This window comes from Clarias gariepinus, chromosome 4, assembly GCF_024256425.1.
Source record: "Clarias gariepinus isolate MV-2021 ecotype Netherlands chromosome 4, CGAR_prim_01v2, whole genome shotgun sequence".
Taxonomy (NCBI): Eukaryota; Metazoa; Chordata; class Actinopteri; order Siluriformes; family Clariidae; genus Clarias; species Clarias gariepinus.
The window spans coordinates 23,258,757-23,285,623 of record NC_071103.1 but is presented as its reverse complement, the minus strand read 5'-3'; the positions used below and the strand labels follow the sequence as shown (position 1 = coordinate 23,285,623).

Below are 26,867 nucleotides of genomic sequence, written 5' to 3'. Positions count from 1 at the left end.
CTTGCGTTGAGCCTCAGATCGAGGAAGATTATCAGTGGTTTTGTATTTTCTAATAATTGCTCCCACAGTTAATTTCTTCACACCAAGCTGCTTACCTATTGCAGATTCTGTCTTTCCAGCCTGGTGCAGGTCTACAATTTTGTTTCTAGTGTCCTTTGACAGCTCTTTGGTCTTGGCCATAGTGAAGTTTGGAGTGTGACTGTTTGTGGACAGGTTTCTTTTATACTGATAACGAATTCAAACAGATACCATTGATACAGGTAATGAGTGGAGGACAGAGGAGCCTCCTAAAGAAGTTACAGGTCTTTGAGAGCCAGAAATTTTGTAGGTGACCAAAGACTTGTTTTACCGAGGAATTTACCAAGTAATTCATTAAAAATCCTTTTTTTTTCCCCTTATTTTTTTTCTTATTTTGTCTCTCATAGTTGCGGTATACCTATGATGAGAATTACAGGTCTCTCTCATCTTTTTAAGTAGGAGAACTTGCACAATTGGTCGCTGGCTAAATACTTCTTTGCCCCACTATAATTGTACTCGAGCAAATTTAAATTTTCTTTTTAAGACTGAGTATATCCTTAACCAGCTCCTTTATCCAGGCTGTTCAATGTCTTTTACTACTGAATAATGGCACAGAAAGCAGACTCCTGGGGCTCGTGGAACACAGCAGAGAGCACGCGTAAGACTCTACATAACACTCTACATAACACAGTCCTCCATTTACCCACTTAACCTGCACTGGGGACATGTCCCTACCATTTTTTTAAGTCTATACAAGGATGTGAAGGGGCATTCGGAGTGTCGATGAGATAACAACACAGGCTGATTAAAAAAAATGTATATCACAGATGGCAGGTTTTTTGTTCTCAGCTATACTGTATACACTTGTTCTAAGACTGTGATTTATTACTATATTACTATAACTATTTTTTATAACTTTTTTACTTTACCTTCTACGTGTTTTTTTATAAGTAAGGAATAGAAAAAATATTAAGTAGCTTATTTGTGTTGTGTTAGTTTGTAAGTCTAATATAATGTCTTTTCTATAATACAAATATCCTAATGGCTTTAAACTAACAGCACATAAGTGAGTTTCTGCAGCTAAGTTTTCTGGCAAACAAAAATGTTTGAGTCACCCATAGCTGTACCATGAATAGACACCTACAATCAAGATCACCTGTCTTGCATTGAAACAACTTTTAAAGCAAAAGTTGTGCTTATGCATAAACTGTTACAAAGACAGTAATGCATGATTATATTACATTAAAGTTTGTGTTTTAGAGATGTTTTAAAACCACACATATTATAAATCCAAATCATCTGTTCTGACAGAAAACAATATTATGTAGAAGATTCAGAAACATAGTACCTGTGATTAGCCTGTATGAAAATATTTTTTATCCTTCTCCATGTTAGCAATCCACATTGAGATATATTTTAGTGAGATTACAAATATATTAATAATATTTATTATGATTTTTTTTAAGATGCACTGTATATTTGTACATTCGCTATGTTTATATGTTTAAATCCTTTTTTACTCCTTCAGGTTATTTATCTTCACCCATAGAAGAATGGCAATTACCGGCAATGATGTAACACTTCAGGAAATCATTCCCATTTCATATGACTTTTCTGTTGTTGAAGGTTAGTCTCAATACATTTAATATACTCAATAACATTTAGAATACATTTTTCAGAAACTTTAATATTTTAAAATTTCTGACGTTTTGGTCTTGCACAGATGAAATTTTTATTAATGGGCCGATGCTTATAGATACATTTAATTATTCATGTTTTAAGCACTCCATTTTAAAATCCAAGTTGGTGTTAACTGTTTAAGAGGGAACATACAGTATATTTCTAGCTTGTTCACTGAAAAAATAGCAAACTCTCACACCTGGCCAACTTGTTCGTAGTACTGCCACCTGCTGGTGAGTAATACCTAGCATCAAATGTGCCTGAAAGATATTCATCAAAAATCAATTTCCACTGTTATATTTCTTATTAGAGGGTACCCACCGCTCTATTTTTCCTGTTGTATGCGCTGTCACTGTAGATGTGTCAGTTTAATCCGGAGTTTTCGTTAGCTTTGAGCTCAGCTTTGGCCTCAGCTTGTGACATTGCTCACAGAATGACATAAAAGTTGATGGTCCTGCCTACTCCACTTTTAGGGGTACCTCGGCATACAAATTTAATACGTTCCTGAGGCGAGTTCTTAAGGCGAAAGTTAGTAACGCATTTTCCCATAGGAAATACTGTAAATGCTGATAATCTGTCACCCAAAGCCACCCAAAAATATTGCCAATATTACAAATTTTTAACATTATGATTATATTTTTGCAATCAAAACGTTTAAAAATACATGTGAATGAAGTAAAATATGAAATAAATAGACTTTTTTTCCTTTACTTAACTTTAGTTTAAAGGATTCCTCGATTTACGTTTTCCTCTTGATGCCCTCCTTGATGACATGTAGTGCAGCCACATAATGAGGTTTTATTAAGCTCCTGATAATGTATGGCATTTTATAGTTTATAATCTGTCCTCATATGATGTATTGCTCTATCAATTGTTTTGAGTCCGTGTATTTACTATCGTGAGACTTTCTCGCAAAATCACGATGGGAATCCCAGTAACTCAAGGAAAACATGAAAAAAGCTCCTTCTTTTTTCATGTTTTGCTTACACTGGTATATATTAAATGCTTTAACTACGAACTTGGCCTGACCGCCCATTTTCGCTACTGTTATCTTTGGTGAGGAAGGCCTGTAACATAAAATTTAATGATAATGCACTTCTGACATAAAACTCCATGAAAGTAATACTGTGCAAACACCCACAAACACACAAATCAACACCCACCACCCTCTGCAGATTTCTGCTTTATAAATAAATTGATTAGCAACACTGTAACAGAATTAGGGTAGACTGTTTGCTGTCTGCTTTAGTGTTTTCTTTTTTTTCAGTGTCATCTCCTGATGAACTTGCTGTAGTTGGTAAGTGTACATGTTTTTTTTTTGTTTTAAATAATGAGCAAAGACATTTCTTAAATGACTTAAAGTTCAAGCCAAGTTTTATTGTATTTAAAAAAACAGTGTACAGTAGTATTTTGTTTCCTCGTCCTGTTTAAGGTGCTGATACTCGAGTTAGAGTAACATTCCTTAATGAGGAGATGGAGATCAAGTTGCCTTTTGGTTCCCACACTCGACTCTTCCTCACTGAAGTTAACAGAGCCTGGTGTGGTAAGTTGTCATCCTTTTTTTATGATATGCCATTCTTGGACTCAGTTTAAATAGTTGCCATCTCTTTGGTAAAGGCCACCTCTGGATTTTTTTGAGGATGTAGATTTTATTATTAGTATAAGATCTGTGTCCAGCAGGTAGAGCCGGGACCAGTAAAACTTTATGCTTGTGATTGAAGCATTGGGCAGTTTTATGTGTTCACCCTGTGTCAATGTGGTACTGTAGGTGAAATGTCCGTTCTAAACTATCTCTAGGAGAGAATCAGGTTGCAGATGTGTGTACACTGTTCCATTGTCCCATCCATGGAATATTCTCAACTGACACCATGAGCTCCTGACATATAGACTTCAGACTGTAAGACTGTATCTACATAGAACCCTTATTCAGGATGGTGTCTGTAATAAAATATTAATTTAAATGTACATTTATAAGCATATTATTACTAATACTTTTAAACCTTTCCCACTTAAGATGGTAGTATTTTGCTTCATAAAGCTTTCATTTAATCAGTGTGTTAATCCAGTGTGTTAGTTCAATTTTATTTGCAATTTCAAAGCCTGGCAATGATGCTTGAATGGAATTTAAATAAAAATATATGGAGGAAATGTCACACCACGTACAGTATGTGTATGGACTTGGCAGGGCGTCACTTGATCTCTTTTTGGTCACGTTAAAACAGTTATTATTTAGACTGAGCTTGTCTGATTATGAATGTAAATTGGAAGCTAATACTTTTAGCCAGTAGATAAATGTAACACGCATGTGTTAAGACACACATGCCAAAGACTAATTTGAAACTGGGTGAAACCCTGATTGTGAAAGAGAACAAGGGTAAGTTATTCTTCTGGTTTGATACTGAGAGCTAAGATAAATTATAGATTTTCTTTCCTCTAAAAACCCATCTTCCTCTGTTTTTTTCCTTGTAGTCAAAGAGGATTTTTTTTTTTAACTGACTTGACAAGGCTATTTGGACATCTGTTTTGTCACTTGTATCTTCAGCAGATATTTTAAGTACCAGAAAGAGCATGAGAAACATGCAAGTTAAGCAGTTGCACTGTGGTCTGTCTCAAAGCTTTGTGGTTAAAATGAAACACCAGGAAGCCTTTTTCTAGAAAAGGAAGTTGATCACTTCTGTGCATAAGAGCAAGAGAAGAAATGAAAGAATGAGTGAGAGTAAGTGATGTTCTTAAATTCTTCATTGGAGCGAGTTGCATAATCTGGTTGGAATTTTCATGTTTAAAATACATGAGAGTCTGCACTATCAGATTTTAACATTTTAGATATTTTTGCTTATAGTATTACATTTGCATTAAACAAAATCACATTCAGTGGTAGTTAACTCTGAAATGCACATGTTATAGAAGCTTTTTGTCTTCCCCATCCAAATAATTTAATGGTTTTGTTAAGGAGATTAAGGAATATTAGTGTACTTTACCTGAATTATTACATTATAGCCTACATACGTAATTAAATTCTTTTTTAGTGGATAGTGGATGTTTTTGAGATGAATGAGAATTAGCACAAAGATTCTTATCATTGAAATTTAAAAAGTCTAAGTCAAAAGTTTGGACAGACGTGTTCATTCTGTGGTCTTTTTTATTTTTATCTCTTTCTACATTGTTAAACAATGCTGAAGGCATCAAAAATATGCAATAATGATCTTATTTGACCAGTTGATAATGAGATGTGTCTGCTACTAATGCTCTGTAAAGCCTTCATAACAACATTAACCTGAGGTGCTGTTAATTGGTGATTTTTGAGGCTGGTAAAATCTCCTTTGCAGCAGAGGTAAGTTTTAGTCTTGCTTTCCTTGGTTGGTCTTTATGTGAGCAGATTTCATCATGGTGCATGTTGGGTTTTGCAAATGCACTTGACAATACTGTTCTTGCAAGAACTATTCCAGAACAGCCTATCTTCATGTGTTGAAATAACAACTGACTGTACCTAAAGCTTTTTGACCTAGTGTCATTTGTTATTTCAAAAAATCGAATATTGTTCTAGAATGTAGAAAATCTTTCTCTCTAGTATATCCTACAGTATATAAAAACACAGGTGCATCTCAATAAATTGGAATATCATCGAAAATGTGATTTATTTCAGTAATTTTATTCAAAAAGTAAAACTCCCATACAGATTTATTACACACAGACTGATGTATTTCAAGTGTTTATGTATTTTAATGTTGATGATTATGACTTAGAGCTAAATAAAACAAAAAATTCAGTATCTTTAAATATTATTTAAGACCAAATAAAAAGAAATAAAGATTTTTTACACAAAAATATTGGACTACTGAAAAGTATGATCATGTACAGCACTCAATACTTGTTTAGGGCACCTTTTGAATGAGTTACTGCAGAAATGCAGCACGGCAAGGAGGCCATCAGTCTGTTGCACTGCTAAGGTGTTGCGGAAGCCCAGGTTGCTCTGAGAGCAGCCTTCAACTCTTGTTGGTTTTGATGTCTTGCATCTTCCTCTTTACAATACTTATATATTCTCGATGGGGTTTAGGTCAGGCAGGTTTGCTGGCCAATCCAGCACAGAGATACCATGGTCCTTCAACCAGGTATTAGTACTTTTGGCAGTGTGGGCAGGTGCCAAGTCCTGCTGAAAAATAAAATCAGCTTCTCCATGAAGCTGGTCAGCAGAGGGAAGCAGGAAGTGCTCTTAAACTTCCTGGTAGACGGCTGTGGGGCCCACAGTGGACCAACAGATGACCGGGCTCCCCAAACCACCACTGACTGTGCAAACTTCAATTTGTATTCTGTGCCTCTTCTCTCTCTTTCTCCAAACAGTGGGACCTTGATTTGCAAATAAAATGTAAATTTTACTTTCATCAGAAAAGAGGCCTTTGGCCCACTGAGAAACAATCTAGTCTTTTTTGTCCTTAGCTCAGGTAAGACGCCTTTGATGTTGTCTCTGGTTAAAGAGAGGCTTGACACAAGGACTGTGACAGTTGTAACTCATGTCCTGGAAACGTCTGTGTGTGGTGGCTCTTGAAGAACTGACTCCAGCTGTTGAACTTTTTCCTATTCAAATTTTCAGAGATAGTGAATTTTGGGTTTCTCATTAGCTGTATACCATAATCATCTAAATTAAAAGAAATCAACACTAAAAAAAAATAGTCTGTGTAATAAATTTATATAATATATATAGAAAATGACAGGTCTTTGAGGGTCAGAAATCTGGCTGATAAGCAAGTGATCAAATACCTATTTGACACAGTAATTCACAAATAAATTGTTAAAAAATCATATGTGATTTCCGGATTTTTCTTTTTAGATTCTGTCTCTCACAGTGAAAGTGCACCTATGCCAAAAACTGTAGACCCCTCCATGATTTCTAAGTAAGAAAACTTGCAAAATCACAGGGTGATCAAATACTTATTAACCACTTCATTTTCTTTTTTTTTTCAAATTTATTTTCTTACATTTTTATACTATTTTTTATTAGCTTTTTTGACAGACTAGGCAAGAAAAATTGTTTACTTACTTGTAAACCTTTTCGTTAAACCACGTTTATCTTTGATTACGATGTGTGTGTTCCTGTGGCATTGTGGGGAAACCTTATACAGCATCACAGGATTTATTTTTGTTGAGGGTTGCATTGATATTTAACCATGATCTTGTATTGATGAAGAGAGAGTCAAACCACTCCCTAAAGTCTTCTCTAGCACATCCTAAAGACCTTTAATAAAGTTTAGGGCAGGTCTTTGTGGTGGCCAATTCATGTGTGAAAATGATTTCTCATGCTTCCAGAATCACTTTCACAAGTTGAGTCTGTGTTGGCTGTACATTGTCACACAGCTAATTTTGAAAGTGAATCATGCATACCTTTTGTTTTATTTCCCTATTTTTCTTTATTTTTAGATGTCTGTGAGCAGTACCCCGTAGTTTCAAAATTTACCTGGCTTACTAAGTACCAGAAAAACTCCAAAGAGCTGGGATCATTAACACCCAATTCAACACGGAAGGTTAACAAAAGAGGTAAGTGAAATTTATTCTCTCTTGTCTAATTGTTTTACTCATTCTGTTTCCTGTTTATGTTTATGTTTGAATGCTACACATAAATGAAACATACTTCGGTGTTTTCTACAAATGGGGAAACATAAACAGTATTTTCAGATGTCAGCTCACATGGCATTTCCCCACACTGAAAATATATACAATTTTATGTATATTTTTAAGCTGTGTGTGATTTACATTTACAGTAAAAGTAATGTGAAATTATTACAGTAGCTGTAACAGGAGCTCATTATTACAGTAGCTATAAAAGTAGTCGTGCTGAATATTTAAGAGAAGTGAATTTACAGTTTTATTTGCATGCATATAAAAGGCTGCATTGCAGTGTTATTTCACTTCTGATTTGGGATTTGATCAGCTTGCTTATATTAAATAAGGAGTTTTTTTTAAATAATTAATCAAGTGCTAGGAAATGTAAAAAGAAGCCCAGGGTTATTAGATTATTGGAAAACTAATTATTAAAGGAAACTGTGCAATGCTCATAGTATGAGTAACAGCATTCCATGAGGTCAAACATGCAATGTCTATTGACTAGGGATGCACCGAAATGAAAATTCTGGGCCGAAAACGAAACCGAAATTTTTGGATGCACTTGGCCGAAAACCGATACCGAAACCGAAAATGGCTTCATTAAAAAACATGTTTAAAATATTTTCTTTTTGTTTGTATTAAAAAAACTACAAATTAATTAAGCAATCAAACTTTTATTGATAATAAATAACAGTAATAAGGCTGTTTAACAATAACAAAACTTGCTTCCAAGTGCTTCCAAACCGCCGACACACTCCGTGTTTGATGCGTAATGACAGCGCGAACGAGACGGGAGGATGGGAGAGGCGTGGCGACACTTTCGGCTTTTATTTTCAGCGCTTTCTTACGTTTCGGCCGAAACCGATAATGCTATTTCGGCCGAAAATTTTCGGCGGCCGAAATTTCGGTGCATCCCTACTATTGACTACTGTATGTTAACTGTACATATTATATGTTGAGGCTGTTGGTAAGTCAAGCATAGTTGCTATGTTTGTTTTTAATTTACAATATACTTAAATAATCTGACCAGTCTACCAATGATGTTTTCATCAATGAATGATTTTTTTAAAAGAAAGTGCTAGTTCTTTAAGCATTTGCCAAACTTAGCATACACAACCAGAGCACTCTCTGCATACCACATTGTAATACCTTATGTCCCTTTACTCTGAATAAACAATGGCCTCTTGCTATTTGTGGTATCAGCATAATCTGATTAATCTGATTTTATTATTGAATTGATATACAAACAATCTGAACATTATAAATATCATAAACCAAAAACAAACAAACAGATAATGGCAATGCCATTTTGGTTATGGTGGATGATCACTATTGACTGATCTAACACCTTTTTTCAGACAGTAGTGTTTAAATGTGCGTGTTTGCATCGATAGTGGTTACGATTATTACAGATTATTAAAACAGACGTTGTTTTTGCAAAGGTGTTATAGATAAGTGCCACTTTTGTTCGGTTTAAGTCGGCTTAATTTAACATTGTTGATATTTTCAGTCACATCATAGAAAATACTTTGTGCTTACTCAGCGAATGTGTTGTGCTCACACATGACCGATAGTAGTGACACTGCAACTGCCAATAGCAAATGACAAAGATTTGTCAGGGTCAAATACATTATTAAAGTCTCAGTCGATTGCTGTGATGACATTTACCTAAAAGATCAATATAAGATGATGCAGACTCACAGGACAGCAACTAATACTGTAAGAGCAAATAGAAATACATACTGATGGAGAGGAAAAAACTTATTATTACCTCAATTACAATTAAATGAATGTAGAATATAACAAGTTGTAAAAATTGTAAGAATGTAACAAATAGTAATAATAATAATAAAAAACCTGTTGGTACTTCTAGTTAGCAACCTAGTGCAAGGATTTATATAATAATGAAAACTTGAAAGTACTTTTTTTCCCCTCTTGAAGTCAAATCAAGTAGGCTTTTATTGTCATTCCAACCATATACAGTTCAGTACACAGTGAAACGAAACAACGTTCTTCCAGGACCAGGGTGCTACATACATGCAACAACATAAATTAACAACACAACATAAATTAACAACACACTTTACCGGAACCAACTAGCTAAACTAAGAGACCTAATTTGCTGACTGGCTCAGATATGACAGATTTACATTTTAAGTTAACCTAAACTATTTCTATATAAAATGAGACAACAATAGACAACAGACAACAAAGTGCAAGTGCAAATGTGCAAACAAAGAGCTACAATACAACATAACACAACAGTGTAACACGTTACAGTAATTTTTTTTTTTCCTTTAGTCATGAGGTGTAAGTTGAGATAGTAGGAAGAAGTTTCATTGACATTTCTGAAGTAATGTGCAAATAGCAAGTAAAAAAAATATATATATTTTATTCTGTGTGTGTGTGTGGGGGGGGGGGGGGGGTGGTACGGTGTTTATCAGTCCAGTCCCTTTGTGTTGAGGAGACAGATGGCTTGTGGGTAAAAGCTATTACGCAGTCTCGATGTCAGGGCCTGAATGCTTCGGTACCTTTTTCCAGATGGTAGGAAGGTGAAGAGTGAGTGAGAGGGGTGTGTCTGGTCAGCCACAATGCTGGTGGCTTTGCGGATGCAGCGTGTGGTGTAAATGTCTGTAATTGAGGGGAGAGAGACCTCGAAGATCTTCTTAGCTGTCTTCACTATCCGCTGTAGGGTCTTGCGGTTTGATATGGCACAATTTACCAAACCAGACAGTGATGCACCTGCTTAGGATGCTCTCGATTGTCCCTCTATAGAAGGTGATGAGGATTTGTGATGGAAGCTGGGCCCTCCTCAGCCTTCTCAAGAAGAAAAGACGTTGTTGGGCTTTCTTGTGCAGAGAGCTACTGTTGAGGAATCAGATGAGGTTCTCCTCAAGGTGGACACCCAGAATTTTGTGTTCTTGACAATCTCCACAGAAGAGCCGTCGATGCTGAGCGGTAATGGATCGCTCCGTGTCCTCCTGAAGTCAACAACCATCTCTTTTGTCTTATCGTTCAAAGACAGGTTGATGCCCATAAACACTATGCAGTGCATTACACAAAAAACTGAATTGAGCGGCTCTTCTCGTGAGTCTTCTAGTCCAAGTCATTTATTCTTTTGTCATGTGACTCCTATAGATGCTAGGGGGGGCAGTCAGAAATGTGAAGGGGGCATCATGTTTGAGCACTGTTTTTCCCCTGTGCTTTTAGTAACAGTATTATCCTTGCTGAATTGTGTTGTTAGCTGCATCCAAAGCCTGGAGAAGTGGATTGCACTTTGTCAGGCCTCTACCTTAAGACCTGTCCAACTTGGCTGTACCACTTGAAGACTAAGCTCCTGCTGGTATAGCTCTTAAGGTCAATGAGGCATGCAAACCCCCTGACTACAATAAGGTGGCAATTCCTCAGGGGGAAACACTGAAAAATAAAAATTAAATAAATAAAAATTAAATATCCTTGATCCAGATTTTATCAATGACATAACATTTATCTAAGATGGATGGTCTAATTCTCAAAAACGTTTAACCTAAAGTAAGACTTAACACACTATAACTAGAATATTTACAAAACTGAAAGGTTGTCTTATGAATAAAAAATAAATAATATATTTATTAATATTTAACTTAGTTTTTTTATTATTCATAAAACAACCTTTCAGTTTTGGACTGTTGTTGTAGAGTGGATTGGAGAAGAGAGCTTTTCATTAAATAATAACTTTTAAAGTAAATGAACAGCTCTCTTCTCTCCAATCCGCTCTACAACAACAGTCTCCTATTTCCCTTTGGAAAAACTTTCACAAATTCATCCATGAACTACAGTGTGGGGCGGGGCTTTACGTAGGGGTCTGTCAAACAACGGCAATTTGTCTCCATTCTGTCAAATTCAGCGGACGTGGACTCTTCGCTATGCTTGTTGTAACTGAAATAACGCTGTAGCTTCTTCTTCAAAGTCTTTCCACTCCATGACCGCTGAAATTCGACACGACACTACGTTAGGCTACGTCTTGACTCATTTGCATACGGACGGTGATTAGATGTTTACCGAGGGCTCAGGGGAAGAGTGTGTGTGCGCGTGCGCTGCAGCCTGTGAATGAATACACACAGCAGAGGGACAGAGATATGAGGGAAATCTAATACCGTATTGTGTCCCTTTTTAGGCGGATTTTTCCGCTACCGCAGATCATTTTATCAACTTGTAATATATTAATTTTGTGAGTATATTAACATGTGCTTTCTCAAAATTTCAAAATTTTTATTTGAGGGGGCAACACATTTATTCGAGGGGGCGCTGCCTCCTCTGCCCAAACCCCGTAGAACCGGCCTTGACTGGAACTATAGCAAAACTGTGTGTATGTATATGTGTTAGGGGTCTGTTTATTGAAAATTTAACATTTTTGTTTAAATTTCTGATCCAAAGAACGAAATTAACTAAATGACTCGTTCTAAAAGATGAACTAAAAGATTCGTTTATGATGAACGAGATTCAAAGAACCGAGTCACTAAAATGATCCAAACGTCCCATCAATAATCGGTTGCTCTGACGATCGACTGCTCGAGTCTGGAGGTGTTTTGCGCTCTCTCATGCCTGCGCTCGCTGATCTTCACAGGTTGTGTGAGACTTGAGCTATACTGTATGGCTGAAGCAGGTAGTGTACTGTGGTCTTTACCCTCTACAGAATGCCCGCGGGAGTAGGAGGAAATGTCTGAGGCTGACGGAGACACTGGTGAGAAAAATCGGCCTTAGGCGTTCTAATAATCTCAACATCCTTTACACTTAAATATCCAGTTCTCTTTGCATGATTTTGTTCGTAGTCAGTGTATCAGTGCATAGCGTATCAGTGCAGTCAGTTAAACGTTTATGGTAGTTACCTCGTTTATTAGCTTGTTGTTTGCTAATGTCACGAGCCGAATGCTAAAACTAAGTTACTTTTGTCAGTCTAGCTACAGTTTAAGCTTGTTCAGTGCTAGCTTACTAGCTAGATCGTTAATTAGACGTATTAATATTAAACGCTATAGCAGCGCTTTATACCCCGTATGAATGCCGTTATGCATTCGATGCTAGCTAATACACACAGGCTGTCTGCACAGCAAGACATTTAGAGTTTTTCTGTAAATAACAACGCCTTTGTGTTCTGGTTTCACTTGCCACGCGTATCACGTGACGTGTCATCGAGGTAAAACTAGGACTCACTAACTAGTTACCAGTACACTAGGGTTTGCTGTGTGAGCACTTAGTCTTGTCTCGTTCTTTCATTTTGTTTGGTGCTGGAATTCCAGTACCTCTCACCAGTATATTTTGCATTTTAGCCTATTGAAATCAACATACGCGTTGTGTTAAGTGAACAGTTTGTTTTTATGCAGTAAGGCAATGTGTTCTGTTGTTTAGTTTAATTTCTATTGTTTTGAAAAAGTAAAGCAACTGAGAAGGCCATTGTTGAATAGCATGTTATTAGGGTACATTTAAAATTAGGATTCTTTGTTAGTTAGTTTATTTGTTTTGAAAGACGGTGCTTTTGATTTGCCAACCTTACCATATAAAACTAAACCTTCATCCCACACTGTAATGTTTTTCTGAATTAACAATAGCCTTTGCTTGCTATCTGTGTCAATGTCAGCATGATCTGAGTCATTTTGTTATGAAAAAAATCATATATGATCAAGCTGACCTTGAAATTAATACCATAAACCAAAAACAAATAATGTCAATGCCGTTTAGGTTATAGTGGCTGATCACTATTGACTGATCTAACGCATTAAGTGAAGCCAATAAAGCTGCTGAGGAGGCAGAGGATGACAAGAAAAGTCAGCCATATTTGAATTGCATGTTATTAGGCTACATTTTAAACAAGGATTTGTTGCACTTTGTATATGAACAATATAAATGTTAAGATTTTGGATGTCACCGCTCCCTTGTGTGTATTTGAATCTGTGCACCGATGTTTTACCAATATACAGTACCGCATAGTACTGATATCCTGTAATGGGTCACTGGGGCACACTAATTCACACTACGAGCAAATTGAAATTACCACTTAGCCTATTCAGCAATCTGCCCTGTGGGAAAAAAACAGATTACATGCAGAAAACATTTGGAAAACCTATAAACTTTACACAAACAGACCTAAACCAGAGATTGACCCTGGTAGTGCAATGGCATAGTGCTAACCGCTACTCAATTGTGCCACTTATATTTTATCTGTCTCATGATAATCATACCATCCCCATACCATCATAGCATTAATGATGGCTGTTTGCTGAATACAAGTGGTTTTCAAAGTGTGTAACTAGTGCAGTAGTGTTTGTTCAGCGATTTAACATAGCCTGGAGAGTCAGTGAACAAATTATATTTATTATTATGTATTAGGTCTATTTGAGTCATAATTAGAAGCGCAATGGGGTTAATGCAAACTTTAGTAACCAAAGAACAAAATGGCGACTCAAAGCTAATGTATTTGGGAATAAAAGTGGCTTCCATTAGAAGCTGGACTGTTGTTGTAAAATCAAACTGTACTGTCAGAGTGCTCCACTATCTATCTATCTATCTATCTATCTATCTATATCTATATATATATATAGAGAGAGATAGATAGATAGATAGATAGATAGATAGATATGTCTGTGGATCTACAGTTTATTTATTTATCTATTCATCTATTTATTTATTTATTTATTTATTTATGTGAACTAGGTAATATCTGAAGGGTTTTTTTGGGCTGCAAAATGTGGTAAATACTCCAAATTTGGATGAACTGATGTGCTTCTTAGTTATACTGTTCTTAGTAATACTGTGTCTGATCAGTGATAATGTCTTGCACTTCCTACAGACAGATCCCACACAGCCCTAAAAGAAAACAAACAAGCAAGTTCCAGTACTGAGACGATTGGAGGAGAGAGTCTCCACGAGAGGTGGGCAGTTTAAAATAATTAGTTCCAAATTAAGCTGTGGTTGTGTATTTCATTTACACATTTCTGGGTAGTTAAGAAAGTACAGTATAGACTCCATAAACATGTGTTATAAAAGGAAATATGTCCTATTACAAGAAACTTATCAATTTCATTGTTGTAATGTGACGAGATGTAAAGTTGACTATTTAAAACAGCAAGTCCCCCCCATGTTTCTTTCTTCTTATAGCACAGCCAACACCAGTTAATTTCCTATTAATTAAAGAGTGATGCAATTTTATCTGATTATAGTTATTTCATTTTGTTGAATGTCTATAGTACACATTTGTACCTTTTAACATCTAAAATCACCAAAATCTAATGAGACAGAAAACAAAATACAGCTTGTCATTTTGCAAAGACATCAGAAAGAGCTTTTTCCTGAGGATTCTTTCATAACAGAAAACTTACTGACCTTTACAAAGCTTTGACATTGGAGAGTTCAATAAACATTAAATTAACATGTTTTTACAGAAAGATTTTTGCACATTTTTATTTGTTAAATAAGAACCAGTTTTTAACAGTGTGTTCATCTGTTTTTTTGCGCTTAGACCATGCATAGTGTCTAATACAAAAAGTTTTATTTAAACCTTGGATAACATTTAATAAGTCAATAAACAATATTATCAGACGTTTAAAAGTAATCAAGTATTTGGACCATTCATAAGATCTATTAGCTTAAATATTTGAACTTTAGTTTATTTTTGTTTAAATTTAAAGTTATTATTAATAACTGGCATTTAAACACTGGATGGTAAATATGCAGCGCTAATTCATCCTAAAGATAATTAAGTAGGATGCAGCTGGTATTTCTTATTCCCATATCTGACTTAAAATAGACCCTTCTACCTTATTCTAAAAGAACTAATATTCCATGTTAGTTTTAAAATATATTTTTACTTTCAATTATACTTGGTAAATGTAATGCATTTTACACTCATGTAGTTTCTCTAGCACACCTACAAAAATTACTCGCTTTACACCATGTAAAATCAAAATAATAAATCAAAATAAAATTAATTGACTGTGCATCTAGAAAGAATAAAAAATCTTCCCTGCAAAATAATTTGAGGGTGGAAAAATACATAACATGACCCAGGCTCATGCAAAATCGATCACCTGTCAAAATATTCTGCATTGATTTTTTATAATCATAATGTGTAGCAAGGTGTAACACATTACGTTACTTATAATATTTAACAATATTTACTGCACTGTTCAATTTTATTGCCAGTGACATTTATTTATACATGCTATTACATGCCTTTGGTTTTTATGGAGTGATGAGTTACTGTCAGATTTGCTGCTATGAAATAAGAAGGTAATGATTAATCAACACCTCCTGATCAATCACGACTCAACTACGAATTACACTGAGCTGTGGTATAAATCACAGTCTAAACTATTCAGAACATTTAATAATCATGGAGACTATGAATAAGTATGAATGTATACACAAACACCCACATATACACACATGGTTTATAAACCATGAGTTGCTAAACTCCAGCTGTGTGAGTTTTCATGTGAATCCATTACTACAGGAAGTGCTACTCCACCCTTAAGCATACCAAGATGATACATCATTATACTGCCCAACCTTAGTTCCAGTGTTTGTGTTTGCCAAACATCTCTGACTGAAATACCTGTAGGCTAAAGGCCATGTGTATAGTCTGCTTGTATAGCAGAGGTCTCCTGCTGAAATATGATGATGCTCTCATGTTTTAATTTAATTTAAGTTTAGATGTTTTTTACCTTTGACACCATTAGGTTATTAGTAAGGGTGTATCAATACACTGTGGTCTCCAATTTGATTAATGATACTAGCTTATGGTTAATTATTCTATTTAATTCTTAAGATATTTTGAACAAAATTTTGAAATAAAACTGTAGAGGAGAATAAAAATGGAAACAATGTTCATTTCGTCTGTATAAAACAATTTAAACCAGAAGTGGCTACTGACAGTTTTTGTTTAAAAAAAAGAGAGAGAGAGAGAGAGAGAGAAATCTACTACAGTGTGTTTTCAACAACACATCGACTTAATCAAATAGGTTGATTTATATAATATGTCAATTTGCGTGAAACATGTCAATCCATTGCAATATTTACATTCATTCATAACTACAGTGACACATTGGGGGGAAATGAGAGTATATTCAAAAAATTTACCCGATTGTCAATTGTAGGGTAATTCTTTAAACAGAGATTTAATAAAATGATTCTTTGTTCTCTTTATGAAACTAAAATGGTCCTTCACAGCATGAGACTCTGTAAATAAAACACCTTGGCCCAGCATGCCGAGCAGTGTATTTGCAACGTTGCAGCAGCTGAGGCATCATTTAAACCAGAAATAGTGCTTCTGAAAAAAAGTGTTAAAATGCCAGACTTCCCTGAAATTGTTCTCATGCACTGAAGCTCACAGCGGGACAGGGCTAGTGAAAACCACTAAATAGATTTTTAACTTTTAGAACACAGTTGTATAATCGTATAACTTCGAGTGTATGTCTTGTAGCTATCAGTCATCGTGCTCTCCATATATATTATGAGTTGCGCAGCTTGGGACATCTCAAACAATGCAACTGCATTACAGTACTGTAGATGCATAATTAATAGAATATTAATATGTAAAGTAAATCACATGTACACATTTCGTTTTCAGTGGTTTGCTGTCAGAAAACTTTTGGGGAATGATTTCCACATTGAACAGTATTGCATCCATTCTTCTTGATACCATCCTATTATACTTGACATGCAATGCTTTGTGCAGACTTTTGTAGTGTATTCAATAGAGCAGGATGGGAAAATCCTGAATTGAACCATTGAATTTCAGTTGTTTTGATCCAAACTAACTAACCAAGCAGCTTTTTTGAGCTTTGATGTCGGCGTGGCTTTTGGCTCTAGTATTTTCTCAATAAAAGTGCAGCGACTGTGAAATTTCTTTTTTAAATATTCAGAGTAAGAAACAGTACTGTTTTAAACAGCAGTTTGATGTTTTAGAATATTATTTATTTACTTACACAAAGTAATCTTTATTTAGTACTTTCTTTTATGTTATCTAAGATATTTGAATTAATGGGAAACAAACTTGCTGTGTACTAAATGCTCTGTGACAAGAAAAATAATATAACAAATGAAATCTACTTTTACACACTTAGCCTAGATATACACAGGCCCGAGTCCCTGTTGATGGCAGAGCTGTAATTGGTGGAGAAGCAGGGTTAAAAAGCATAGTTCTCATAACATTAAACTGTGTTGTGATTGTTTTTCTTTTTTAATCAAATAGTGAAAACCTACTATAACCCAGTCTTGAGAAGCAGAATGTAACAAAATTTACTAATTTGTCTGTTCTGACACACCTACTCAGCCTGGCAAGTTGGACAAGGTATGCCAGTAGGGAAATAACCAATCTATATATTTTGCCTCAGTTCTAGGTCACTTCAGGTATTAATGTTTGGCAAATAAATAAATGTCAATGTGTAAATTCTAAATATGTCAGGACATGTTACTTTTGTGGTTGTAACTGATGAATGCATGTTTATTATCTTTGCAACAGTCATGGGAGAGAGAAAGTGGAAATAAGGAATGAGCTGGTTCGCTCATCTCAGCACACTGTATCAAACAAAGCCCAGATGCTTACCATGCCCCAGTTTGGCCTGCGTGACAACCTCATCAAGTGTGAACTTCTTAAAAAAGAGGACACTTATACCTACATTGAAAACTTCAAGTAAGTGCTTGATCTGTATTGACTAAACAGGACATATATTTTTCCCCTAAATGACACAATTCATAATTTTCCTGCAAGCAACCTTAAAGCTTCAGTTTAAAGTATGCAGTGAAAAGACATCACTTGAAAAAATTGTATTTATGATTCATGTTTACAGCTATTGCAAGAGTAGCCAAGATAAATTATTTCTGACATTTAAATGTTTTTTTTTTTTTTACTTACAAATGTATTAGGGCACTAATAGGACACTACCCCATTATTTGTATACACCCAATTTCAGCTTATAGTTCTTCAATTTCTCAGTTGTAAGATCTGCCCCATGTTTTCATTTGTCACATTAAAAGTATTCTTGATACAAATCTTTAAGCATATATTTAAATATAATTGTGCATAATCTATATGATTTTATTACACTCTTTGCTTTTTGTATTAGCTTCTTCCTGGGTACCTACAACGTAAATGGGCAGTCACCAAAGGAGTCTTTGCACACATGGTTGGGTTCTACTTCTCACCCTCCTGATCTCTACTGTGTAGGGTATGCATTAAACTGTTGCATTCTTTGTCCATTTTACATCTTTCCATGCATTGTACTGAAAGTTGAAACAAAAACTGCTGTATCAGAGAAGGATTTGTCATATGTTCACTATAAGCAACACAGGGGATTTCTGCATGAGGGATAATACTTACATTATTGAGGTTTCTCACTAGGTTCCAAGAGCTGGATCTAAGTAAGGAGGCATTTTTCTTTAATGACACACCCAAGGAGCAAGAATGGATGAAGGCTGTATTAGCTGGTCTTCACCCAGATGCCAAGTATGCCTTAGTAAGGACATGCTCTCACTATGACATATATTCGACAATGGCTTAGAGAACATCTTCAAAATACACACCATTAAAACAATTTAGTATTTTAAGTCAGTAGAGTTTAGGGACACCACTTCCTCGATTCAATGTAAAATATTGACTAAATGGCTTGTGTTTTTACTGTAATATGAGAGCTTTTGCGAGCGAGTCGCTGTTAAGTGTTTGCTTTGTCTTACAGATAAAGCTTGTGCGGTTGGTGGGGATCATGCTGCTCTTCTATGTAAAAACGGAACATGCTGAGTACATCTCTGAAGTGGAGGCAGAGACTGTAGGCACAGGCATCATGGGAAGAATGGTGAGGTTACCCACACATTAGGTTTTTAAAGTATGCATTCTTATCTATGTGTTAACGAAGTTACTTTAGTGTTTAAAGATTTTGTGATTATTATTTTTTTTTTATGATGTTAACCTTCTTTATCTATGTTTTCAGGGCAATAAAGGTGCTGTAGCTATTAGCTTCAAATTCCACAATTCAGACATCTGCGTGGTGAACTCCCATCTGGCAGCTCATATAGAGGAGTATGAGAGAAGGAATCAGGACTACAAGGACATCTGCAGCAGAATGCTCTTCAGACATCTTGACCCGACACTTCCTCCACTCACTGTCATGAAGCACAGGTAACGTTCACAATAACAGTGTTTTTTTTTATATCTTCATCCTAATTCCGCTGTTCCATAAGTACAACCTGAGGTTCACTTACACTGATTTCGTTGCAACCAATTTGATTATTACTAATGCCACTGTTCTGTCTGCAGTGTTGTCCTGTGGATTGGGGATTTGAATTATCGAATAAGTGACCTCGAGGTTGACCATGTAAAGCATCTGATATTGAAAGGGGATTTTGAAACACTTCACAGTCATGATCAGGTAGATATTAACGGCTAAAAAGTGTTGTAAATTCAACATGTTCTCAGTTGTGTTTTCAGTGTAGGTTTGTGTGTGTATGTTTTAGTTGAAGAGGCAAATGGATGAAGAAGCTGTCTTTGTTGGCTTTATGGAAGGCGAAATTGATTTCCAACCAACATACAAATATGACACTGGATCAGACAAGTGGGACTCAAGGTAGGGATTTTATCTCAGTTGCTGCTTTGTGTTGTTGTTGTTGTTTTTTATCATAACAGAGAAACAGCTTTAGGTGAGGGGGTGTAATCTTGTCTGTCTGTGTACATTTACACTCTTTAGTGAGAAGTGTCGAGTCCCGGCCTGGTGTGATCGTATTCTGTGGAGAGGGAAAAACATAAACCAGTTGAGTTATCAGAGTCACATGACTGTGAGAAACAGTGACCACAAGCCTGTCAGCTCTCTGTTGGAAATAGGGGTAAGAGAGGCAGGCTAGCCTTAGCCTGTTTTCCCTAAGCTCATTTGGCTGTACCTAAAATTTCCTACTTTTGTTTATAGATCAAAGTGGTGAATGATGAAATCTATAAAAAGACATTTGAGGATATAGTGCGGTCTCTGGATAAGCTGGAGAATGAGTGTATTCCATCAGTTTCGCTGTCAGAGCGAGAGGTGAGTATACTAGTTGATTGGTTTATTATTTAATTTATGTTCCCACTGTTATGAATATTTTCTTTATCTCATGTTTCCTTCAGTTCCTCTTCAACAATGTGAAATTCATGCAGCATCAAGCAAAGACTCTGACAATTAATAATGATGGACAGGTCCCATGTCAGTTTGAGTTTATACAGAAGCTAGATGAGCCAGCTTACTGCAAGCCCTGGCTCACAGCCAACCCACCCAAGGGGTTTGTGGACCAAGGTAAGCACACTCCCTAAATATGGAGATTCATAAGGGCAAAGAAATGGAAATATAACGTGGATAGGCCTCCGAGTGGCGCAGCGGTAAAGTGCTCGCCCTATCATCCGGAGATCGCTCTTACTTCTCCCACCGGGGGTCTAGGGAGAGCCGATTGGGGAGGGATGAGAGGTACTTTGTAAGCTCTTTAAGGGGGGAGGGATGAGAGGTACTGTAAGCTCGCGCACGCGGAAGGAGCGGCTAGCGCTTTCCTCCGAGTGTGTTACTCCGCCCCTAAAGGTGCGTGGGCAAGCAGTTCAAAAAGATGCAGTCGGCAGGCGTCACACGGTTCGGAGGAAACATTCAGCCTCCCGCCTGAATCACCCTCACCCTCCCGGCTGAATGGTAGTAGTAGCCTTAGTGTGGGAGCCCCCTAGTGACAGGGAGGAATTGGCCACGACTAAATTAGGGAGAAAATCAGGAAAAATCCAAAGAAATAAATAAATAAATAACGTGGATGCAATTTCTGTTGTTACATGATATCACAGCTGTCTTTGTTTGACACTGGCGAACATTAAAGTTGTAAAGTTGTTTTTTCTATAAGCTCTCAGCATATTGGCTACACTCAGTTAATGGGTACAAATTCTACAACTACCAAGTTGCCCCTGTTGGGCCCTTGAGCGAGGCCCTTAACCTTTCACTGCTCATATATTGTATATAATCAGTAAAAAATGTAATTCGCTCTGGATAAGGGCGTCTGCCAAATGCCTAAATGTGAAGTTAAGCTTTACCTTTGCAATCTCAAAAAAGGATTAAATATCGCCTTCTTGCAACTGTCATGCAACACTAAGATCTGTCAGTGTTTCACTGACAATAATATGATGAAGTGGTCACATACCATTACTCGTATGCATAACTAATATTCATATACATGTAGTTGGTCTAAAAGGGAAAAATTAGAAGATTCAATTTGTGCTAAAATGTATTAATAAACTAATATAAAAGAATCCTCTGCCCCCACCTAATTGTTCCATATCATGCATCACTATTACAATAAAATTTGCATTGCTGCAGACATTGTCCCCCCCAAACACACACACACTTTATTACATGACTAGAGGATGATACTCTAATGACATCTCGTTGTTAATTATACTCTGTTACTTATAACAGTGACAAAGTTCATTGAATTATAGAATGGATGATGACAAGAAGCAAATTTTCAGGACAAGAAGCAAAGTAGACAGAGCTTTGGGGGTTGATTTGGTAATTTGGTGCATCTGATTGTGGCTAAATATTACTTTGAGGTTTTTCTTCATAATGACATGGTCTACTAAAGTTGTTGAGGTGTACGAACTACAAGATTTGGAGCTTTCTTCTGGCTTTAGGGGACAGTGTGGACATTGAACTGGAGGTTTTTGTGAATCGTTCTACTGCCCCAGAGCTGAACTCAGGCCAGCAGCAGCTTGAAGATATTCTGGTGCTGCACCTGGAGAGGGGCAAAGATTACTTTATCTCAATCACAGGCTCCTACTTGCCAAGCTGTTTCGGTTCATCCATCAACATGCTCTGCCAGCTGAGGGAGCCTATCCAGGAGATGCCTCTGGAGACCATCCATAAACTAGTGAGTCACATCTGACATATTTTTTTATACTCAATCTATGCAAATGGTTTGAAATGTTAAAACTAAACTAATTTACCAGATTCCTAAAAAAATTCTGTTCAATTTTTGTCAGTTTCGAGTTAAAAAAAAGTAAATGTTTAAAATTATGAATAATGGTGGTGCTTGTAAAAGCACTCTTGCCCTAGCCATTTAAATATGAGAAGAATGTCAAAAGTAATTGTATTTTGTTGTGCATGACATTTTTGGGTTGTTAATTTTGTTTTTTGTTTTTTATTAAAGAACTTGTCATCCAACGAGACAAACAGCCCAGCCACTGAAAAGGGTTTAGACATTCCAAAAGAAATTTGGATGATGGTGGACCACCTGTATCGTAATGCCAGCAAACAGGTCAGGATGACAATCTTGTGTGCAAAGAATGGGAATAATGAAATTTTCAAATTCTATTTAAACCAACCTTTCTTTGTTTTTAAATAAACTAACAATCCTGTTACTCCAATGCCACAATGAAAAGAATAAAATCATGTCAGCCACAGGGTCAAACCCAAAAACGAGCCAAAAAAAAAAACAAACATTTTGGATGCACTAATATTTTATTGAACTTTAAATGCCACCTACTAAGGCAATCCAAAGCCATTTTTTTCTTAAATCTTTTCATGATGTTATATTTTAACATTTTACTATTGGTGTTTGTATTAAAGGAAGACATCTTTCAGCAGCCGGGACTACGCCTTGAATTTGAGGAGATCAGGGATTGCTTAGATACAGGCTCGGTTGACTCTCTTCGTATCCTTTAAACACTTCTGACTTGTAATGTTATTTTTTCATTAAAGTCTGTAATTTTTTTTTTCATGAAAGCTGTCTATTCTATTTTGCATATACCTTTGACCTAATCACTAGCTGGAAGTAACCACTCTGTAGCTGAAGCACTGCTTCTGTTCCTTGATGCCCTTCCTGAACCTGTAGTCCCTTACTCTCTGTACCAACAATGCTTGGAGTGCTGCTACAACAGCAGCCAGTGCAAACAGGTTTGTTTCACTTTAAAAAAATATATACATACAGTGGATTTAACTACAAGGTACAATAACTACAATAAAGATTTTGTATATTGTGTTGAGAATGGTGTCTTTTTCCCTCTACTTTGTTTGTTTCTAGATTATTTCAGTGTTACCTCAGTGCCATAAAAATGTTTTTAACTATCTAACGGCATTTCTCCGGGAGTTGTTGAAGAACTCTGAACAAAATCGGCTGGATGGCAACATATTAGGTAGGTTAGACAGACACTTTCACTTCTGTGTTTTCTGCATTTTCTTAGATATTTTGATTTTGCGGAACTTGGAGGTTATTTCCACAAGTTATTTTTCACTAAAAGGAAGATTAAACAGACTGGTTTAAAATTAATATTAATCTGTATCCAGTACTACCACAAGTAACACATGAAGAAATAAGGGGGTGGATATGCAGTTATTTATATTGATTTATTAATAGCTGACTTCAAACCTACATTAATTGACCACTTTATTAGGAAGTGCATATTCATTAGTGTCTCAAATGTGGCAGTAATGCACTGAATGCAAATACAGGTCAAGAGCTTTAGATAATTTACACATTAAACATTAGAATGGGGGAAAAGATCATCTGACTGCCTGGTGCAGAAGGTCTCAAGGATAAAACACCTCGTTAATGAGAAAGATTAAAGGAGAATTACTGTACCAGACTGGTCTCAGATTGCCGAAAGGGTATAGTGACTCTTTACAACTGTGGCTAGCAAAAACACTTTTCGGAATGCACAACAAATCAATGTATGCATTAATATATGCATATACTTGAAACTATTTTTTATATACAGTGAAACCTTGGATTGCAAGTAACCCGGTTTGCGAGTGTTACTCTTTTTTTTTTTTTTTTTTCTTCTCTCTCTCTTTTGCGCTTCTGAATTGTGGGTTTTAGTGCTTCCCCTGCTGGGTTTTAGTGTGCATCTCTTACTGGTGTAATCAACATTCATGCACGCGTGGGCCAGGGGTAGCTCAGTGGTTAAGGCATTGGATTACGGTTCGGAAGATCCCAGGTTCAAACCCCACAACCACCAAGTTGCCACTGTTGGGCACTTGAGCAAGGCCCTTAACCCTCAATTGCTCGGATGTGTAATGAGATAAAAAAAATGTAAGTCGCTCTGGATAAGAGCGTCTGCCAAATGCCTAAATGTAAATGTGTACTGTTTACTATAACTCTGTGACCAGGTGTATGTGCATAAAACACATTTTATTTTATGTCTGTATGCGTGCGTGTACAGCGCATGCGTAAAGCAAAAGCAAGTCTCATTAGAGAGGTTAAAGATCCATTTTCTCTCTCTGCTCTCACACACACACACACACCCTTTCTCTCTACTCTACACAGAAAGACTGCTCTGTCATGATTCTTTTTAAAGGTAAAGTGCAGGTTAATTTGTTTTATTTTTGGCAGTGATTCAGTTAGTGTGCCGCTCAGTTAGAGTGTCATTAAAGAGATTTCTTGTTTACTTTTCAGATGACAGTGTTTCCTTTGCGGGCTCCTTACTTTAGCTTCTCTCTCACACACACACAGGCTCCTTACTTTAGCTTCTCACACACATATACACACTGCCTGCACGCACAAACAGAAACACTTATCTGTTGGGATTTATTTTTACTTTTGTTTAAGGGTAAAGTGCAGGTTAATTTGTTTTAATTTTATTTTACTTTATATTTGGTGTTAATTATTTTTATGTATTTTTTTTTGGGGGGGGGGGGGCTGTAGAACAAAATTTAATTTTCCCTTATTTCTTATGGGAAAATTTAATTTGGTTTACGAAATGTTGTTTTGAAATATGACCCCTGAACTACAGTAATTGTGCTCGTAATCCAAGGTTGTACTGGATATACATCATTTTAATTCAGTTTTATTTATATGGCACTTTTTAAACCTTGTCCCAAAGCAGCTTTCTGGAATCAAGAAAAAAAAAAGGAAATTATTTCTCTCTCATAGGCTGATTAGATAACTGCATAAATGTGCAGTTGTACATGTGGACAGTGAATTTGTGCATTATTACCTTTCACTTTTTAGTTAAATGCAGAATGCTAGCTTAAGGAAAAAAATTTAAATAGGTTCCAAGTTACGTACTGTCAGGAGACTGAATGCTAGACCTGGTTATATAGCAATGTTTGTTGTTAGGCACATCCATGTTCAAATTCAGAAAATTAATAACAGCCAAGCTATTACCATTTACAAAAGAAAAGGTGTGGAGAATTTTTTCTGTCAAAAAGTTGTTGTCTGTTTCTGAACAAATATAGGAAATATGAGTCCTTTGTTATCCAACAATATAAACTGCATTTGCAAACTGTATTTATTATATAATCTCTTTTTTTTCCACAGCCACAATATTTGCTCCCTTAATGATAAGGTCCCCCAAAAAGCAAGACAATTTGGAGAAAAGAAAAGCAAAGGAGTTTTTCCAGCATTTCCTGACCTAGGAATCCCACTAGTATACATCACTGTCTACTTATTTTGCTGCACAGTATTTGACAAAGATTTTGTAGCAATAATATGTCTACCTTGTTTATCCTTTATTTTAGCACCTTGTTTGTGTTAAACTGCTGCCATTTAAATGTAGAGATTTTAAATAGCATATTAAAGACAGCATTATTTTATGATAAAACAAACAGGCAGAAATTATTTTGTGCACATTTTCCACTTGTGTCAAAAGTAGTTGATCAGGCAAGACTTGTTTGGGTTACATAATTTGCTATTGATGGCAACTAAGTGCATGATTACCTGAACACACATTTGGCCCTGAACATGACTTAGCTACTTTTAGTAAAAGCAGATTTTGGCCAAATTTTAACTAGATTTGTTAAAATAGTTTAATTATATACCTTCTGCTTCATAGTCTAAAGCCATTTGAATACCCTATATAATAACATTAATATTAATTTATGTGTTATCAATTATTTAATACCAATGTGATAATATAAATTAATATTAATTAATGTGTTCATATAGGCAGCACGGTTAGAACTGTGGCCTCGCACCTTGAGGGTTGGATTCCTGCCTTGGGTCTGTGAGCATGGAGTTTAAATGTTCTCTCCGTGCTTGATGGGTTTTCTCTGGGTACCCTGGATCTCCCACGTTCCAAAGACATGCAGAGTAGGCTAATTGGCGTTCCCAAATTGTCCGGTGTGTTCCTGCGATGGATAGGCCCCCTGTCTAGGGCCCTAAGTCTCCTGGAATAAGCTCCAGGCCACTGCGACCTTGTACACCGGATAAAGTAGTATAGACGATGAATGTGTTAATATTTGAAGATTTAGACAACAAACTACATTTGAGGCAAGTGAAAAAATAAGGTGCAGATTTCTGTCTTGTAAGGCAGCTGGATCATATGGAAGTCGTTATTTAAAGAATAAATGTCTTTGTATTTTGATGTAAATACAAAACATTTTATATTAAAAATAATAGAATCACTGAAATACAAGTGTCTGTATTTTTTTCCATCTATTATTATGTAATGTTAGACTATAAAGCAAGTCAATGTGATCTTTTCATAGTTTTAAATATTTATTTTCTTACTTGAAAATGCTGAAAATAAATGCTTGAAAAGCAGGCCCGGTGTGGATGTGTTCAGTGGGCGTTGAGGCTGTTCTGAGTGGAGGCAGAGCGGTAAACAGAGCAGACGT

The 26,867-nt window shown here is 36.1% G+C and overlaps 1 protein-coding gene across 5 annotated transcripts in view; it reads left to right on the top strand.

Moving 5' to 3' along the window:
* inpp5b (inositol polyphosphate-5-phosphatase B) overlaps positions 1 to 26,665 on the top strand; it is a 31,062-nt gene extending 4,397 nt beyond the window's left edge. The window contains exons 2-23 of one of the 5 annotated variants that reach the window (XM_053494230.1): positions 597 to 676; positions 1,547 to 1,644; positions 2,966 to 2,995; positions 3,131 to 3,241; positions 7,111 to 7,227; positions 14,117 to 14,198; positions 17,789 to 17,959; positions 18,393 to 18,494; positions 18,668 to 18,782; positions 19,002 to 19,118; positions 19,254 to 19,441; positions 19,580 to 19,691; positions 19,777 to 19,886; positions 20,007 to 20,142; positions 20,223 to 20,333; positions 20,417 to 20,582; positions 21,947 to 22,182; positions 22,462 to 22,569; positions 22,881 to 22,965; positions 23,080 to 23,207; positions 23,335 to 23,446; positions 25,570 to 26,665. In XM_053494230.1, the coding sequence (XP_053350205.1) occupies positions 597 to 676; positions 1,547 to 1,644; positions 2,966 to 2,995; positions 3,131 to 3,241; positions 7,111 to 7,227; positions 14,117 to 14,198; positions 17,789 to 17,959; positions 18,393 to 18,494; positions 18,668 to 18,782; positions 19,002 to 19,118; positions 19,254 to 19,441; positions 19,580 to 19,691; positions 19,777 to 19,886; positions 20,007 to 20,142; positions 20,223 to 20,333; positions 20,417 to 20,582; positions 21,947 to 22,182; positions 22,462 to 22,569; positions 22,881 to 22,965; positions 23,080 to 23,207; positions 23,335 to 23,446; positions 25,570 to 25,667 (2,613 nt within the window). In that variant the 3' untranslated portion in view covers positions 25,668 to 26,665. Of the gene's footprint in view, positions 1 to 596; positions 677 to 1,546; positions 1,645 to 2,965; positions 2,996 to 3,130; positions 3,242 to 4,377; positions 4,415 to 7,110; positions 7,228 to 11,862; positions 12,017 to 14,116; positions 14,199 to 17,785; positions 17,960 to 18,392; positions 18,495 to 18,667; positions 18,783 to 19,001; positions 19,119 to 19,253; positions 19,442 to 19,579; positions 19,692 to 19,776; positions 19,887 to 20,006; positions 20,143 to 20,222; positions 20,334 to 20,416; positions 20,583 to 21,946; positions 22,183 to 22,461; positions 22,570 to 22,880; positions 22,966 to 23,079; positions 23,208 to 23,334; positions 23,447 to 25,569 lie in introns of those variants that run through there. The other 4 variants (XM_053494229.1, XM_053494231.1, XM_053494233.1 and 1 more) reach the window with 4 other exon arrangements.
* The last annotated feature ends 202 nt before the right edge of the window (positions 26,666 to 26,867 follow it).